Source organism: Bos grunniens, chromosome 19 (genome assembly GCF_055505025.1).
Source record: "Bos grunniens cultivar Pamir isolate PY7600 chromosome 19, Bosgru_T2T1.0, whole genome shotgun sequence".
Lineage (NCBI taxonomy): Eukaryota > Metazoa > Chordata > Mammalia > Artiodactyla > Bovidae > Bos > Bos grunniens.
In genome coordinates this window covers 5,375,217-5,393,296 of record NC_141183.1, presented here as the reverse complement: position 1 = coordinate 5,393,296, position 18,080 = coordinate 5,375,217, and the positions used below count along the sequence as shown (strand labels likewise).

Below are 18,080 nucleotides of genomic sequence, written 5' to 3'. Positions count from 1 at the left end.
GACAACAGTTTTGGGGAGAAAATGATTTAGAATTGGGATTATTTTTACCGAGAATTAGGAAACAGCTATTTTAAATTTTTAACAATGAACTCCTGTCATCTCCCTGTCTCCTTGAATAACATCCGCCTTTATGATTAAACAACCTCAAGTTTTTCTCCAAAACTTTCAGTCACTTCTGAGAACATGCCAAAAGAAATATCCAGAGAGAACCAGACCTGTCCACATTTGAAAAAAAAACACCTGGCTTCCTCCAGAATGGCTGGTTTCCAGTCATTTTATTCTCTCTGCCCCACCCTGCCCGCCGTGCAGTTTCCGCTCTTAAGCATGCTCTGCAGTGTCTCCACCGTCCTCGCCTCGGAGCGCAGAGCTTTCCGTGGCGTCCAGGTCAGCGCTGATGACGCCAGCGCTGCAGCTCTTGGGATAAACAGAGACAAACGTAAGGCTCTACGAGCCAGTTCCTGGACGGCTTCCACCTCTTGCCCCTGAAGATCATCCCCCTGTATTTGTTTTATAAATTTAGGAATAAAGTCTTAGGTACAGGGGTAAGTTTCTGCCTCACTTTCCTCAGTCTCAATTTAAAGATGTGAAACAGAAACTCCAACATCACCTGAATGGTCTCTTTTTCAGTGGAGGCTTTTTCCCTGCGACAGAAACGACGTGGGATTTCAGGCATCATGATCAGAAAGGAATTCCTTTCTCACGGATGGCCACGCATATGAGACGAGGGTGGGCAGCCGTGGCTGGCTAGTCAGGATGTGAGAGCTTGCTGCAGACATGATCCACGTCTTGACCCACGCCCTGTGTCCTGACACTGAATTAGTTGCCAAGCCCAGCTAAGAGTCAAACCTGACATTCTGGAAGAGTTTGTGAATTCTACTGGGCTCTAGTGTTAATAATGATCTTACACTTTTGCACTGAAAATTTTCACCTGAAAGCATCTGGATTTTGTCTGTTGTGGAAGAATACTGGGCCTTTTCTGACTTAATACAATACTATTTTTTAAAAATGAGCAAACGTTATCTGGAATTAAAAGAGCAGTGAAATCTAGGCATTTTCCTTCAGGTAAGATCTGGAGCAAGTTGAAATGCGTAACTAGAAAGGTGTTTGTTCTCTTTAACGTTAAAGTACATTAAATAAAACAGCTCTCAGCCTTAGACACACTGATAAGAGACCGTTGCGTTTGCTTCTCATCTCTTAGGGTATAAAGCTATTTGGTTTCCATCCTAGAAAGAAGTTCTTAGAATCAGAAAGTCACCAAAGAGAAGAGCCCTGATCTTCCAACAGGCAAACAGCTTTATGGAGAAAGTGCAAGCGCACTGCATCTCCAGCGACAATCGTCAATGGAGCAGGAGAGTGGCTATGTAAACTCTAGTCAAATCTGATCAAGGCCATTAGAACCAAAACCTCCAATAAAAAACCCCAAGAGCCTCGAGGACAACAGCTTGTTCATTAGGGCGTGTCAGACAATGCAAAACTGAAAAATGAAAAAGCGGTTCAGAGAAGCCCTCAGAGGTGCATGTCATGGGCTGTGACCTGCTGCTGAGGATGCAGAGCGAGGCTTACTCAGATGCTTGAAGCTCCAGCTGCAGCAGAGGACGAAGCAGCCGGTGAAGAGCAAGGTGAGGCCACCGACTCCGCTCCTCACGCTGGTGCGGCACCGGATCCAGCCTGTTGGCAGAGAAGCAGGGCTCACGTTAGAGGGCCGGCCACTGGCCCTTGTCTGCAAGGGACTCAAGTCACCCGGTCAGCTCAGGCAAAGGAACTGCTGCGCGAGGAATCTACATACCACTGTATCATACATACGTGTTTTAAACAAACGAAAACCAGAAAAGCTTAATTTTAATCAATTTCAATTAGTCACTCTTATTTTGGGGAGTGTGGTTAAAAGTTTCATGGGGAGATGAATACGAGTGGTCTTGCAGCTGAGCCTTCCTCGCTTGGGGACAGTGAGCGTGGGGACGGCAGAGGTGGGCAGGTACTGAAAAGAATGAAACCTGTTTGATAAACGGCAGCTGCTGCTGTCGTCACTACAGTGCTTTAATTGCGTCAGACTCCAGAATGAGGAAAGGCAGGGAGGAAGATGGGAAGCTCGAAAGGCCATCCTTTTCTCGTTCTCGAGCCGGGCTGTGACAGAGCCTGGCTGTGACAGCCCTGGCTGAAGGAAGAGAAAGTCTGGAACCAGCAAGAGAGCCCCGCAGGCACGACTCGGGCCTCACCTGTGTGGACAGCTCCCAGGAGCCTCCTGAGAGAGGAGCTGGCCGGGGCTTCCAAGCTCCTTACCGCCGTCGTGCTTCTTTCCAACCAAGGAACTAGGGTTCCAAACAGAAGTCACTGTGACAGCTCATCTAAATCCGTCCTCTTCCCCAGCACTCGGTGCCCGAGGTCCCCAGGGCAAGGCTGCGGGAAAAGTACATGCCAAGTCGTGGGTGACGGTCTGCCCTGGGCTGCAGACATATGAGCACCGGAGGCCAAACTACCTAGTTGGCATCAAGAAAAGGTTCTTCGGCAGACTAAGGGGCCCGAGGGACTGGGACCTGGATCGTCTCTCGTCTGATGAATACAGTGCCCAGATCACCCCCGGGACAGGACTAGTGAGCCACTTCTATTTCCTCCCGCCTGCTGCACACCTCAGCAAACAGCACGGCCTGCTACTGTCCTGGTGATTACCCGTTACTACTGCCGACAGCTGACAGGTCTACTCTATCAGCCCATCACCATCGCTGACCAGCACACGCTTCTTATTTATGTTCGATGCGAGAATAACTAAAGCAGAACCAGGAAGGAGGGTTTCTGCTAGGTACTTACTTCCCCTGCCCTTGCAGCTTTCCAAGTTTAATGACAGGCAGGGAATCTCTACTATTGCTGGTTCTCTGGTCTCAGTTTGGTTCATCAGGATAAAGTGTAAATTAAATATTTACAACTGGTTTGGCAGGTGTGGTGAAGTTGCTGCAGATGTAAAAATACTATGATGCAAATGATCATCCATTTATTAAAAATGACAAGAACCATGCTGGCTTCTCAGAAACCACACAAAGGCTATTTCTCTTGCAAGGTGAAGATTCGTATCTTACAAAACAAAGCATGACAAGCCCATCCAGCTCAGAAAAATGACACAGCTCTGGGAAACCTGCAATGGCACCACCTCTCTCTCTGGAGCGTCAGGGTCCCAGCGGCTCCCAGGGTCTTCTCCAGCTGGCGGAGCCCGCTCACTTCATTCCGGGTCCAGGCACTTAATGTGGATGACATCAGTTGAGGCCTGAAGCTGGGATATGTAAGCAGCCCTCGGCTGGGAGAGCCCAGGCCCAAGCCCACAAGCGTCCTGCGGGAGCTTTTTTCCGTGACTCCCTGCCTACTGCCCCGATGCTCTGGGCCCTGACCTCCATCCCCGAGGAACGGTCATGCGTCTTGGGTTGTCATGCACGGCCGGCCTCTGCCGCCTCACCCCTCAGCCACTGCTCTGCAACCTGCCAGCACCGGGACAGGGGTTCCGCTGACACAGACGTCAGAAACCCGCAGCCGCCGTCTGTGGCTTAACCGTCCCATCACCCCTCTGGCCTGGCTATAACCCCAGAGGCATGGTTCGACTCACCTCTCATGTCTCAGGCTGTTGGTTACTCACACGCGCTTCTCTTAAATACCCCCTTTTATGGGCGGGCTCCTCTGGTCAACCAGGAGACCTGGCCCCGGCCCGTCAGGCTTCTGCTCAAGTTCTGATCTGCACTGCTCCCCACCCATTCCCCACGGGCACCCCTCCTCAAAGCACTCACATGGACACCCTACTGATGGCAGCCCCGTGTGCAGGTTAGAGAACAGCCTTTATTGCGGTTTCCGGGCCTTTGAAAACCCAGAACCTGACAAGGTTTTCCTACTTGACCTTCTGGTCTCCCCACCAGGCAAGTTTTGCTTTTTGTAGTTACACAAACTGTGTTTTGGTTTTCTCCCCCTAAACTACCTTCTTCCTGCCAGTGTGAACAGTCCACTGCTGAGTGCCAGGGACCTGCATCAGCGCCAGCATCCAGAAGCTGTTCTCAGATGTGGCTCATCTTCAGAGACACCGAGGAAATGTCTGGAAATAGGTTCTGAGGCTTTACTTCAGAATCAGTCTCTAGGCATGATGGCTAGTAATCATATATATAAGAAATGACCATGTAAAACTTTTACCTGTCCAGATTGGGAACTGAGATCTCGCAAACCTCCTGCCCCGAAGCCAAAGCATTGGAATGCTGCCAAAAGCCCAGCTGGCGCTCCCAGCCCAGTGCTCTCAAGGTGGCTGATGGACTGCTGAGGGCTCTCAGACTCTGGGCCTTGTTGAATCTCTTGAGACTGAAATCTTGGGTTTTTGAAATCCACTTTCTCTCAGGCCAGGAAATGACTCCTCTTGGTAGTTACATCCATGAGCATCTATCTCCCCGAAGCTCGAAAGACAGCTCCTCATGCAGGTGAATCCCACAGGGAATGAATGAATCCCTCATTTCCCTCACTCCGGATTTACTGAAGCCCAGCTCGGGGGCACCCTTGGACCTCCACACTTAGGTCTCCAAACACAGCCACTTTAATCGACCACGAGAGCATCTCACTCTGCCCTGCTTCATCAAGATGAAGGCCCCGGGTGCCTTTCGGTTGGGGCAATCCCCTCACCTGGGTCTGCTCGGGTGCCTGACGTGCAAGGACTAGTTGTGCACTGGCGCTTCCCCCTGAAGGAAAAGGTAAGCGACCACAGCCTGGAGCCCAACAGCCCAGCAGGAGAAACGCTGCCTGGAAACACCGGGCAGAGACCCACCAAGTAACCTTTGAGATAAACTGAACCCTGGGCAAGTTACTCACCTTCTCTGAAACTCAGTCTCCTTGTCTGTAAAAGGGGATAAGAGCCATCTCCCAGGACTGGCATAAGATCACTTAAGGTAACTGAGGCAAACGCGCAGGTACCCCAGCATATACAGTTACCTCAATAACTGTTAGTCCACTGGCCCTGCCTATAAGTACCAGGGGATGAATGGCTTCCGAGAGAGGAGGAGGAAGGCTCATCCAAGATCTTGCCTGAGCCCAGAGCCTATCATGGCCCAAACTCCTCCTCAAAGACTGCCTGCAAATTCAACTTCAACCTGTGGCTGTCAGGGATAGCCACTGCTGGGTGAGGTTTGAACTTTCTGAGAAGCCACGCCCCCTTTCAATCCTTGTAGATTCCATGGCCTTGAAGTCCTTGGGCAAACGACAAATTAAATCTTGACTTTAACTGAAAGGTCACTAGGGTCTCCTCTAGGGTCTCCTGTTGGTTCACTGGCAGCATCGAAGCCTGAACATTAATGGTGGAGCCAACTTCAACGGTTTTTGGTTTATAATAGAATCAGAGGCCATGTGATGGCCACACATTCCTCGATACAGAAACCCAAACTGAGCACGCGTCGTAGGCTGTGACCAATAGACAAGAACAAAATCCTTCTCGGACACAACTATGGAAGCATGGACTACTGCCGGCTCCTGGCCGCATCCCTCCCCCGATCTCACCGGCTCATCCTCGACCCCCCACCTCCACTGCCTTGACTGCCCTGCCTCCCAGTTCAGCTTTGATCCCAGCCTGCCCCACATCCAAACACCCCATCTGCTGCTAGAGCTGCCAGCTAACCGTGTCTGACCACATGCCCAGAACCCATTTCCTGCCCAACCTGGTCCTGACTGAAATCTAAGCACAGCAGACCCTGAAGTCTTTATGCTTCTCCTGAGTCTGCCAGCATAAAAACCCACCCAACTTCTAGAAGAGGCTGTGCCTCTTCCAAGTGTAGAGGGTCAAGTGTTAACCAGCATCACCGGCCAGCCTGCCGTAGTCGTGCCTTCAACTTGGTGGAGGGGAGGGGAGGGGAGGGGAGGGGAGAATGACGAACCGCCCTTAAAACTGAACCCTGGGAGCAGGAAGTCATGCTCTGAAACAGTGACGAGTGCAGTGCCCTGGAATGCGAGGGTACAGAGGACGTTAACCTCATTAACTCAGAAGGCTCGGTGCTGCCTGATGAGCTGACACCTGAGCGCGCTTACCTTGGGAGAGTCTCTCACCCTGGGGACTGATGACAAGCAGGGGCTTCTGGGCCAGAGTGCTCCAACGCTGGGGCCTCTCTGGCAGCACCCCGAGGCCAAGATAACCAGGATAGAGCTCTGGAAACCACTCCAGCCCCAGGGCGCTCGACAGGCTCTGACCGGCCAAGGGGCTTCTGGAAGCGTGGTGCTGGGCTGAACGTGCAGACTGCAGCCCCTGGGGGCACGATGCTGGGGGCCAAGAGCCCAACTTAGATGTCAGAGAAGCCCACTCCTCACCCGCCATCAACGCCTTCACAGCAGGGCCTCGATTCCGGCTGCCGGCTTCTGCTTTCTCTTCCTGGAGAAATTTTACAGCCAGAGAGGCGGGACTCTGGTTACGTGACTGTGCTAGAGGGAGACGCTCAGGGCAAGTTGTCCCCATTAGTGGGAACACGTGTACACCGGGACCTCTGTCTTGAGGCTTCTTCTCTGTGACTGAATCATGGCTCAGGGAAGCCCAATCCTGCGTTTCTGTCACAGATACACTTTTCTCTACACCTCCTTGGCTCCCATATGTCTCTGCTCCAAGGTGGAGTGCTTTTCCCTGGTTCTCCCTGCCCTGGCTTTTACCTAAGGGGTTAAGTTTCAAAGCAGCAATCTGTGATTCTGCATTCTTTGCCAGAGTCCTGAAGTCTCTATCAGTAGAAACTCCTAAGAGGTGATCCTCGGCCTTGGAATCTCTTTCTCTGCCTGATGATGACATGTTTCCTCTTTGAACCCTGTGACTGCAATTCACGGGAGAACTATGACCATCACCAAGAGATGTATTGAATAATTTCACGAGAAGGTTCTGTCTTGAGGCATCCACTCTGTCCAATCTTAAATCAGCTGAAGTGGCTTGCACATCATTAAGGAAGGCTAAAGAATATTTCCTATCGTGATTCGACCGAGAAGGTGCCACTGGGCCAGGAGGTAAAGGTGCTTCAATTTCTGAAGGGTTATCTCTACTTTCTCCTAATTGAGGCAAAGCTTTGGCAAGTTCTTTTGTAGAACTGGTGTTTTCTGATGCAGAAAACTGAGTTGTAGTTTCTCCCCGGGAAGCAACCTTTGGTTTAGTATCCTTTAACATTTTGAGGGAGGGCTTAACTTGACTCCTGACATTTTCATCAGCCTTTTTATGACTTGCTTTTTCCAAACCAACAGCTAGTGCTGAAGAGGACTTGACTGTCCGTTCTGAATTGTTCCCTTTCAGTTCCGGATTTCTTTTCTTACTGTCTGTCCCTAACTCTTTCTCTTTTGCTTTAATTGAGTCCCTGATTGGCGCTTTGATTTTTTTACCACGTGCGAGTGTAGCCGGCTCGCACTGATGAATTTCTTGATCAGCAGGCATAGTTGCTCCCAGCATCTTACAGTGCGGCAAGTGGGATTTCAATCGTTTAAATGGCTTCTTACAGTAAGGACACAGTTCCATCCTGGGTGGAACAGCACTCTTCTATTCCTGAAAAAGACATACACAAGGAGATAGAAGCATACAGTCTGTAAATACTCATGCCTTAGTTAGGTGTCATACCTTTTAAATTCATTTGAAATAAGCCAGGCTGAAGGACATTTTAAAACATTTATTTTGATTCATTCTTTTTCTCCTATAGGTACAAAACAGACACAGGTGGATTTCAAGGTCAATGTTCCTGACTCCATTTCTGCTTGGTATTTCAGATTTTTTAACATCTTCTAGGAATCAATCATTACAAAAGATAACCAAAGGGGTTTTTCTACATCCCTAACTAGGAGGCAAGCCAGGCAAAAGGACTTATATCTAGTGAATTAATGGTTAGTGGAAGAAAAAGGTGTCCAAAATGCCAGCCAGAATGAAATATTTGCTATTTAACTTTGTAGCAAGGCAACTGGATAACACATGAGTGTAAAGAAATTGTTATAAAACACATCATTCAAGGGAAGAAAGTTGAAAAATAAAAGACAATAGCAGTATGTATAGAAAAATCCACAGGGGTGCAAGAAAGAATTAGAACTTTAGGTAACTTCAATTACCTAAGCATGAAAAATGAGAATGCTACTAATGTTTAACACATTAGTAACATGCATGCACAAACACACACACACACACACACAGAAGTATGGCTAATGTACATAATACATAAATGGAGGAAACATGGTCTCAATTTTTTTTACTAGGTTTGTACGACAATGGATTAATGGGAAATTTGTTTAGTTTGACACTTTTGTAAAATTTATGCCATATAAAAACATTGGAAACAAAAAACAAAAAACAACCCTTAAACTCTGCACTTCTACTGCAGGGGGGCTTGGCTTGATCCCTAGTTGGGGAACTAAGATCCCATGTGCTGTATGTTGCCGCCAAAAAAAATGAAAAATACTTAAACCACGTACCATTGGTGCCTCTGTTATACTCACCAGTCAGGAAAAGGTAGTATTTCATTCCAAAGCTCAGAGAAAGTTATTTGTTTACATTTCTTATTCAATTAAGTTCCAGAGGGTAGGGAAAAGGTAGCCCCTGTGCACAGCTGTATTCTCAGAACTGAGCACAGGGCCTGGCCCTGGCCAACCCATTTATCATAGCAACCAACCCACCTTGTCCTACATGAAGTCAGGCAAGATAAAACTGTCTTCTGCCAATAGACTTTATACAGTTCAGTTCAATTCAGTCACTCAGTCGTGTCCAAACTATACCTAATGGCCCACCTCTGGGAATCTTTGGGAAAATTGTCAATCTGGGAAAATTGACTCTTTGCGACCCCATGAATTGTAGCATGCCAGGCCTCCCCATCACCAACTCCTGGAGTTCACTCAAACTCATGTCCTTCGAGTCAGTGATGCCATCCAGCCATCTCATCCTCTGTTGTCCCCTTCTCCTCCTGCCCCCAATCCCTCCCAGCATCAGAGTCTTTTCCAATGAGTCAGCTCTTCCCATTAGGTGGCCAAAGTACTGGAGTTTCAGCTTTAGCACCATTCCTTCCAAAGAACACCCAGGACTGATCTCCTTTAGAATGGACTGGTTGGATCTCCTTGTAGTCCAAGGGACTCTCAAGAGTCTTCTCCAACACCACAGTTCAAAAGCATCAATTCTTCGGCGCTCAGCTTTCTTCACAGTCCAACTCTCACATCCATACATGACTACTAGAAAAACCATAGCCTTGACTAGATGGACCTTTGTTGGCAAAGTAATGTCTCTGCTTTTGAAAATGCCATCTAGGTTGGTCATAACTTTCCTTCCAAGGAGTAAGTGTCTTTTAATTTCATGACTACAATCACCATCTGCAGTGATTTTGGAGCCCAAAAGAATAAAGTCTGACACTGTTTCCACATTTCCCATGAAGTGATGGGACCAGATGCTATGATCTAATGTTGTGGACCGTTTAGGCTGCCCAGGAGGCTCAGTGGTAAAGAATCTGCCTGCCAATGCAGCCTCAAGTTCGATCTCCATGGAGATCCTCTGGAGAAGGAAATGGCAACCAACTCCAGGATTCTTGATGGGATCAATCCCATTGACAAAGGAGCCCGGTGGGACACAGTACATGGGACTGAAAGAGTCAAACAGGACTAAGCACACATATACATGGACCATTTATTTTCAGAAAGACACACAACGGAAGTCAGTCCACAGGCCTTGGACTAATGATGTTAGAAGGGGATTGAGACCTCTGTTAGAGGTGTCTGCCTACATGCTCTCCATCCTCAATCCTCCTGAGATCTTCCCTGTACCGTCGAGCTGTAACGTCTCAACGTGGGTGCCTTAAAATTACGGAGTCCAGGTTCGTCTGGTTCATCGAACAACAGGACAATAAATCCAGACGAATTGTTGGAACAAGGGCTAGTGACGTTGTTTGGAAAGCCAGCAGACTGAGACGATGGTGGATTTGTGTCCTAAAGAACCATGCTGCCAGAGTTACAATTCAGGCCTCTTTAATCCTAAAAGGGGAGGGAGGAAAGTCAAACACTTCCTGGTTCCCATCACCCTGAGGTGGGGGTGTGTTCATTTCCTGCGCCTGCAGTCATTCACAGGTGAGCCTGGTCAGGCTGTTTCTTTGGAGCTAAACAGAGGTATTTTAGCCTCATGCTCATAACCTGGGAGGCAGGATTCTCAGAGGTGGGCCATTAGGTATAATTTGAGATTATAAGTAACATCCTTTTAGGGATTAATTTGCGCTAGAAAACAAAGGTCCTTCCCTATTACATTAACTACTTTCTTACCTGAGTTTTTGTAGAAGGATGCTAATTTTGCGCTTGTTTCTCCTGTATCTGCACGCTCCACGACCGCTGTTACCCAGGCGGGCAGGGTGAATTCGACGTTAAGGTCAGCCTCTGAAGGACACAATTAGGGCAGTCACTCGAGTGAAAGAAATGAGTAAGAGGAACAAACTATTGGGGCAAATCCAAAATAACGGGGGTCACCAGTAGGGCACTTCTACCTGGGGGTCCCGGAGAGCAGACGCGGGACCAGCCTCCTGCGCACCGGGCTGATCTCAGAGCCCTCCCTCCGGCGCCCTCCAGTGGGCTTTTCGACCCCCTCTCCCTTGCTTTTTCAGGAGAGCAGTCGGGCGGCTTCCAGGGAGTTGAGTGGGACCACCGAGCAGCTCCTGGGGCCCGGCCGGCCGCCCCGCAGCCTCCCCCAGCCCCGGGCGCCGGAGCGCCGAGCCTTCGGCTTCAGAAAGCTCTCCCCTCACTCTCCTCTCGCCTCCACATCCGCGCCTAGACCTACGGCGGAGGCCACAGACGGCACCGCCGCCTGTGGAAACTCCGCCCGGGTGGCGTCTCACCTCGCGAGATACAAAAAAACCAGGAAGTCCCGCGACGAGCTCCCTGAGCGCACCCCACGCGACGCGGCCCAACTCCCCGGACTAAGCCCCGGGGCAAGCCGTCTACACCACTGCCTGATGCTTCTCCGCTATTTTTTTTTAAACTATGGCTTCACAGGGATTATAAATCAAAGACTTGTATCATATGATTATGACACGGTTTAATTTCATTTAAGCCTGGCTGGACTCTTACGCCGGCCCGTCTCGGTTGCGAACAGGCAAAAGCCCGGGCCACCTCTAACGAGGTCCTCTTTCCCAGAGGCTCCTGGTCGCTCCTCCCCACCCCCTCCCGAGCCCGCCTCTTCCTATGGGCGGGGCTACCGGTCGGCGCGGCCGGGCTCGCGCCACTGCGCACTCGCAGGAGGGCGGTACCACGGCGGCGGCGACATGGGGGGGCGCGGAGCAGACGCCGGAAGTAGCGGAGGGACGGGTCCCCCCGAGGGGTACTCAGCGCCGGCCGCCTCCGCCAGAGCCGCGTCCAGAGCCAAGGCCCGAGGGGGTGGGCGTGGCGGCCGCCGGAACACGACGCCCTCCGTTCCCTCTCCTCGCGGAGCGGCGCCGCGTCGCTCGTCTCCATCGGCTGCCATGAGCGAGCGCCTCCGCCCCAGGTGAGTCCGCAGGGCACCGTCTTCCCCTCAGCCCCTTTCCCGGTGTTGTGTCGTGGGGTACACGGAGCCGAGGGGGGTGCGACGCGGGGTCCGAGCGAGCCTGGGCCCTGCGAGTCTCCGTGTGGGTGCCGTGCTGTCCGGGCGGGGAGAGGGGAGGGATGCTTGGCTGACTGGGAACCTGGTCCCCGGGGGCGCCGGAGCGGTGACTCCTCAGGGCCCGGGTCGCCCCCCGACCCCATCTTTCCTCCCCCCGCCCCCCATCTTTCCCTGTTTGGAATGAAGTCCGGTCGGTCCCGGCGGAGAGAAGGGGGCCCCAAAGCTTCCCTGTCCTAAATTTAGGAGGGTGGGGGGATGGGAGAATGGCCGATGTTCGAGAGGAGCCTCTCGGGGGCCTGTGAGGGGACGGCGGGGCGGGTAGCCGATCTCCCCAAGGTCGGGAAGAAGGACTGGGCTTAACTCCGCAGGACGGAAGGGTTAGGTCAGATCGAAGCCCTTGTGCCCTGCTGGGCCGTCGTAGACGCCGAATGGGCTAGGGCCAAAGTGATGACCTGTGGCTTCCCTCCTCGGCCATAGCGTGAAGAGCATGCAGAATTCTAAACAGTTTGGGTGCGGAGCCGTTTGACTCCGAAGGCTGGAGTTAGGGCTATATTGCGACGCACTTTTCCTCCGAGCCTGGACCCGGGGCTTAACCTGGAGAGTGCTGAGGATTCTTTTCCTTTTTCTCATTTCTCACCTCTGTGAACAGGTTAGGGAGGAAAATGTTGGGATTGTACCCGGGAATGGAGAAGATGGACTTTATTTGGAATTAGAACAATCCCTCATCGTGGAGTTTGAACTGAAAACTATAGATATCACCAAGTCCCATCTTTCATTCTTCTGATCAGGAAGCAGATTTAGAAAGCTCAGTTGGTTTACCTGGGTCTTTCTATGCCAATACTTTGGCCATCTGATGCGAAGAACTGACTCATGTGAAAAGACCCTGATGCTGGGGAAGATTGACAGCGGGATGAGCAGGGGACAACAGAGAATGAGATGGTTGGATGGCATCACCGACTTGATGGACATGAGTTTGAGTAAACTCTGCGAGTTGGTGATGGATCAGGAGGCCTGGTGGAGCTGCAGTCCATGGGGTTGCAAAGAGTTGGGCACAACTGAGCAACTGACGGAGAAGGCAGTGGCATCCCACTCCAGTACTCTTGCCTGGAAAATCCCATGGATGGAGGAGCCTGGTAGGCTGCAGTCCATGGGGTCGCTAAGAGTCAGACAGGACTGAGCGACTTCAGTTTGACTTTTCACTTTCATGCATTGGAGAAGGAAATGGCAACCCACTCCAGTGTTCTTGCCTGGAGAATCCCAGGGACAGGGAAGCCTGGTGGGCTGCCGTCTATGGGGTCGCACAGAGTCTGACACGACTGAAGCGACTTAGCAGCAGCAGCAAGACTGAACTGAACTTCTAGGTTCACTGTTCTCTTCATTTTTTTTTTTTTCCCCAAAATAATCTTTGTGAGGCCTGAGTGAATGAGACGGGGGTTGCCTTGGTAAATTATGCTGTAGGTTTTTTTTGTCTCTCTGTATTCAGTGATTTTTGAATGTAATTGACAGTCTTTCCATGGGGACCCGGAATTAATATCCTCTAGATATCCTAGAGGATATTAATTCATAGGGTTGAGATTCTGGAAGGCATCTTGGAAGTTCTTTAGCGCAATAGTGAAAATCAAGAGTTCTCCAAACTTCTGCATATTGATTTGGGTCATGTAGTGAGAGAGCCATAAAAACCCTACTTGTATATGAAGGAAGAGTGGGCTGAATTTGAAATTAGGGGCCCAGTGTACCAACTTGCTACTGAGATTAGTCACGAGATCCTTACGTATAGTAAGCCTGATATAACTGCCAGTTTTTTCCTTCCCACACCCATTTGTACTTCCAGCAGTCCCTCGGGATGTCTCACATATCTGAAAAAGTCTAAATATTTCTCTGAAAAACATTCCTGTTATCCAGTGCTGTACACAAATACACTGGATGCGCTTATAGTCCTAGCAGTCCCTTTTATCTCGTTCACACAATCTCACATGGTAACTTCTTTACTGTGAGAGAAGTCATGTGAGCTGGCAGTGCTTTCTCTGCTCCCATGTGTTGTATAGTACAGTGGATCAGATCCAGCTGTCTTAGCATCTTCAAGTCGGTTCAGATCTGTGGATCTGTTTCCTCAATTTTAAGAGGAAGCGTTGGTCTATGATGGTGGGTCTTCATACAGGAGGGGTGGGTATGGGTATGTGTGCCTGTGCTTGTTCAGTTGTGTCCGACTCTTCAACCCCATGGACTGTAGCCCAGCAGGCTCCTCTGTCTATGGAATCATCTAGGCAAGAGTGTCAGAGTGGGTTGCCATTTCCTCTCCAGGGGATCTTCTCCACCCAGGGATCGAGCCCACCCTCTTGCATCTTCTGCGTTGGTAGGTGGGTTCTTTACTAGCTGAGCCACTGGGGAAGCCCTGCGTGGGAGGGAGGTCCCTACTCCAGTTAAAACATCCATTATCTCTTTTATAAATTGAAGGATCTTTTTTTTTTTTGGTAGGGTGAAATAGTTCTGTCATTTTTAAAATAAAGTTTGAAAACCACTAGTCTGTGTATCCTAGGATTTCTTCTGTGCTCAGTCTCTAGGAGGGACAGGAGGGTTGAGGAGAAATGAAGTGATGAAAAGTGATGTATTCTGCCATCCTGAGAAGTAACAGATGCTAAACAATAATCTGTAACTAAATGGCTAGGGAGAATGTAATTAGTTATAGGGTGGCTGCTCAAATTATAACCTGGCATATGGCATTAATGTTAAAAGTTACAATCTGACTGATTGTGTTGAGCATGAAGCTAAGGTTTTGTAAAATATTCATGATGTTGAAAGAAATGCTTCAAGGATGAATTCTGCACAGAGCTTAGAAAAAGGAGAATGAAGAACATTTAGGGCTCATTCTTAATCCAGAACCATCCAAAGGAGAGAACTCCCAAAAGGCCAGAGAGATCCTTCTGGTACCTGGAGACATCAGCTAATTATGAGGCAGGAATATTTCATGTGACTTTCTCAGTTTAATTGAAATCTTCAAAACCAGCCCATCCTCTTGACGTTCATCGTCTTGTCACTAGAAAGATAGTAACCTTCTCTCCCATTATAAATGAGGAAATTGGAAAGTTGTAGTCAGACCATGAGTTTGCTGGCAGTGACTCAGCAGCCCCGGCACAATCATCTGTTGGAACACCGATAAAAGAGGAGTTGGGGGACCGTCACCGTCATTCGAGGAGTTTCTCTTTGGGCGGCAGCTGGCCTTCCACCAGTGTTCTGCAACTGTTGTCAGGATGGGTGTAGCGATTTCTTGGTTCCACTAGCACATCCATTTAATGATTATTAAAGCCTGATATTTATCTAGTTTTTAGCCTCCGGTATTTCAAGGTAAGATCTAATTCCCTGAGAGAAAGGTGAGGAGATCTTATTTTGTAAACAGCTGAGTCTTAGGATGCTGCAGTCCTTTGGGTCGCAAAGAGTCAGACACACTGAACTGAGCTGAGGCTTAGACCGGTGTAGCCCCTGCCGGTTGGCTAGTGCTTCCTCAGAATCATAGCCCCCATCTTATCATTCCAAGCCTAAACTGGGTCCATACTCATCGATTAAAATGTTAGATGCGTTCACAAGTAAGAGAGAATTAAGCTCAGGGTGATAAATTTAGCCAACGTCCCGACCTGATCAAAGCCCCTCTACTCACGTAGAATGTGTAACTGTATTGAAGATACTGTGCGTTCAAATTCAGTATTTTCCAGAAAGCTCTCTTACCCTCTAGATAGAGCAACTTGAACTCTGAAGAGCTTTCATTATAACAGCTTATGCTGCTTTGTATAAACCAACCTTTCACCAGCTCTGTCCAGTAGAATTTTCTGTACCTCTTCTGTCCATGGTAAGTGTACTGGAGCGGGTTGCCATTTCCCCTTCCGGTGGTCTTCCCGACCCAGGGATTGAACCCAAGTCTTGTGTGGCTCCTGAGTTGCAGGTGGATTCTTTACTGCTGAACCACCAGGGCAGCACAGTTCCATGCAGTTTGACTTAAAAGTGTACCTCCTCTAATAATTTCTGTTTTCTAACTGGAGCTTAGAAGTCCAACCAGCACTGGTTCTTACACAGAAAACATACAAACTCTGTCTCCGTCATACAGCTCAGAATACTTGACCGAGAAAGAGGGGTGATTTTTCTTTAAACCTGGACATTTTAAGCAACTGGTGCTGCAGTGTAACAGTAACAAGCTGGAGAAGTAACTTCTCTTACAATACCAGGTGGTGCAGCCAGCCATCAAGTTAATGTGTCCAAGAGCCGCCTTTGCAGTGATTGTCCAGAAAAGTAATTTGATGCATTAGAGGGCAGAGAGCTTTTGTGTTAATGTGATAATTGGGGGAAAATCAGAGATGAAAGAAAGTGAAAGAATAGAGGCTACCTCCAGCCTCTAATGCTCTTCGTGTGTAGCACCATTTTTATAAGGATTTTAAGCGTAAATAGGCAAAGGCAGCCATTCCCGTCTTAGATGCCACATGGACAGGAGTAAAATTAGGGTAACTTGGGATGGTAATTTCAGGAAATGGAGGAGGAGATCACCTTAATTAGGTAGAGTTGGAGCACTTAGTCATCAGTGTCTTCCTGCGCTTGTTTATTCCCAGTAAGCATTTCAAATCGTCAGGCTTCTTTTTAGAAATTAGTTGTACTAATTGAAGCTCTACCTTCCTCTTGTTATTTTACATTTTTGCTCTTCTAACTTTTTTGCCTATTGGGATTATCATATGATGATCTATCTCTCAGGCAAGAGGGCAAATTTAATATGTTTAAATTACAGTTTGAAGTGTGCAGAAGACCAATTCTTTTTTTTTTTGTTGTTCTCTTTGTGGTTTAATTCCAGGAAAAGGAGAAGGAATGGCAGTGAAGAAGACCACCATCTCCCCCCACAGACCAAAAGGAGCAGTAGAAATCCTGTCTTTCACGATTCTTGGGACACAGAGGTAGGAAGTGTGGTCGAGAGCACCTGCTGTTTGCACTGCTTGAGCCACTTCTGGGTAATGAAGATTATTCTTTGAGTAGGGAAAAGTGATCTGACTTGATTGCAGTGTTTCTAACCTTTTTTTTTTCTTTCTTCTGAGTCATGGCTGTTTTGAGGATGCTACCCACCTTCTCCACAGCAAAACAGCCTGTGTTTGCATGTAATAATACATACAAATGCCCAGAATTTGGATGTTATGGGTTTTATGGACCTCTGAAAGCCCATCTTTGAACCCTTGTTGGTATTTCAGAAGCCAACTTCTTTGCTTTTTTTTTAATATATGGACCATTTTAAAAGTCTTTATTGAATTTATTGCCATACTGTTTCTGTTTTATGATTTGTTTTTTTGACCTTGAGGCATATGGGATCTTGGCTCCCAACCAGGGATGGAATCTGCACTCCCTGCATTAGAAGGCGCAAAGTCCCAACCACTGGATAGGGAATGAGCCTCTGAACTGAGGTTTCCTGGGTGCTTCAGTGTCCCTCCTGTGCACTTGAACGCCTGGTCTGCAGTGGGGCAGGGAAGCTGACCAGATGCTATTATTAATAAATGATGCACCTGAAGCTTTGACCCTCAACAGTTGTCGGCCTAAGAGAGAAACTCCTCGCTGCAGAGGTCCCTAAGCCCCAGCCTCGTCATTTAAAGCAGAACTCCGTGCCTCCCAATTCTCGCATAACCAGAATAATTTGTACTTAAGTTCTTGATAGTAGGATTTGATCTATATCCGGTCTTTAGCAGAAATCCAAAGTAACTCCCTCAAGGAGGGAAAAAATCAGTAACTGTCAGGTAGGTAATTCTCATTCAAGAGCAGCTGATGCACCCCAGAGCAGACTTGATTCTTCTACGTAGAGACTGAATTTTCTGTAGCTTTTATCCCCCCTTTTAAATCCTCGTATCATTTTTCCCCCCGTTAGAGTAGCAGAAAAGTATTGAGCTTTTGGTTAACGTAATAACTAGGGAATTTCACAGATGGAAGAAAACCAAAGATTAAAGGCTGCCATGAACATCTAACGATAAGAATTGAGTTTCCATGATTCTTTTGAGTTAAGACTATTCATTAAAAGAGTACATGATGATTACTTTCATGGTATCAGTGTAAATATTTCTTTACTTGTGCCTGTATATCAGACCTGCTATATGATGTTTGCATGAGTTCAAAGGTACACTAGATCTTTTTATTTATTTATTTTTTGTATTGATCTTTTTCCCCCTGCGTCTACAGTTCTAATGCTTGAGAGCAGGAGTGTAAATGGTCATTTTTTTAAAAAAAATCAAGCATTTCTGCTCTCTTCTTTTGAATAATACTCCGTAGTGTTAGGTTTGGTTGTATTCTGATTGCTGTTTGTAGAATGACCTTCACTCCCTTGCTGATACCCATGCACTGGTCTCACAGAAGTTGGTGCATTGTTGTTCAACCTGTGGGTTCGTGTGTGCTGTTCTTGCTTGTCCAGAGAAATTCAGTGATTAAACCACTCTGTAGGTATTAGTTGGAAGCATGGACTGGATTGCCCTGGTAATAATTAACAGTCAGTAAGATGGTAGGTGTTGCAAGAGGGCATCAGAGG

The 18,080-nt window shown here is 48.3% G+C and overlaps 2 protein-coding genes across 9 annotated transcripts in view; one reads left to right on the top strand and one right to left on the bottom strand.

Annotated features, from left to right (window-relative positions):
* Positions 1 to 258: 258 nt before the first annotated feature.
* Positions 259 to 10,814, bottom strand: MTNAP1 (mitochondrial nucleoid associated protein 1). 6 transcript variants are annotated; one of them, XR_015147126.1, is made up of 6 exons: positions 10,458 to 10,814; positions 10,240 to 10,350; positions 6,031 to 7,507; positions 2,217 to 2,397; positions 1,564 to 1,668; positions 259 to 414 (listed from the first exon to the last, which is right to left on the bottom strand). XR_015147126.1 is itself a non-coding variant. In XM_086355948.1 (6 exons), exons 3-6 carry the CDS (start codon positions 7,478 to 7,480, stop codon positions 386 to 388), a joined length of 1,677 nt encoding a protein of 558 aa, XP_086212074.1. In that variant the 5' UTR covers positions 7,481 to 7,507; positions 10,240 to 10,350; positions 10,458 to 10,814; the 3' UTR covers positions 259 to 385. The 6 variants fall into 6 exon arrangements, 4 of the variants coding, with proteins under 4 accessions (XP_086212074.1, XP_086212073.1, XP_086212076.1 ...); XM_086355948.1 differs by having other exon boundaries at positions 2,217 to 2,309; XM_086355947.1 differs by having other exon boundaries at positions 259 to 1,668; positions 2,217 to 2,309.
* Positions 10,815 to 11,204: 390 nt separating this feature from the next.
* VCF1 (VCP nuclear cofactor family member 1) overlaps positions 11,205 to 18,080 on the top strand; it is a 20,840-nt gene continuing 13,964 nt past the window's right edge. For 2 of the 3 annotated variants that reach the window (XM_086355952.1, XM_086355954.1), the window contains exons 1-2: positions 11,205 to 11,452; positions 16,377 to 16,476. In XM_086355952.1, the coding sequence (XP_086212078.1) occupies positions 11,232 to 11,452; positions 16,377 to 16,476 (321 nt within the window). In that variant the 5' untranslated portion in view covers positions 11,205 to 11,231. Of the gene's footprint in view, positions 11,453 to 16,372; positions 16,477 to 18,080 lie in introns of those variants that run through there. The other variant, XM_086355953.1, reaches the window with a different exon arrangement.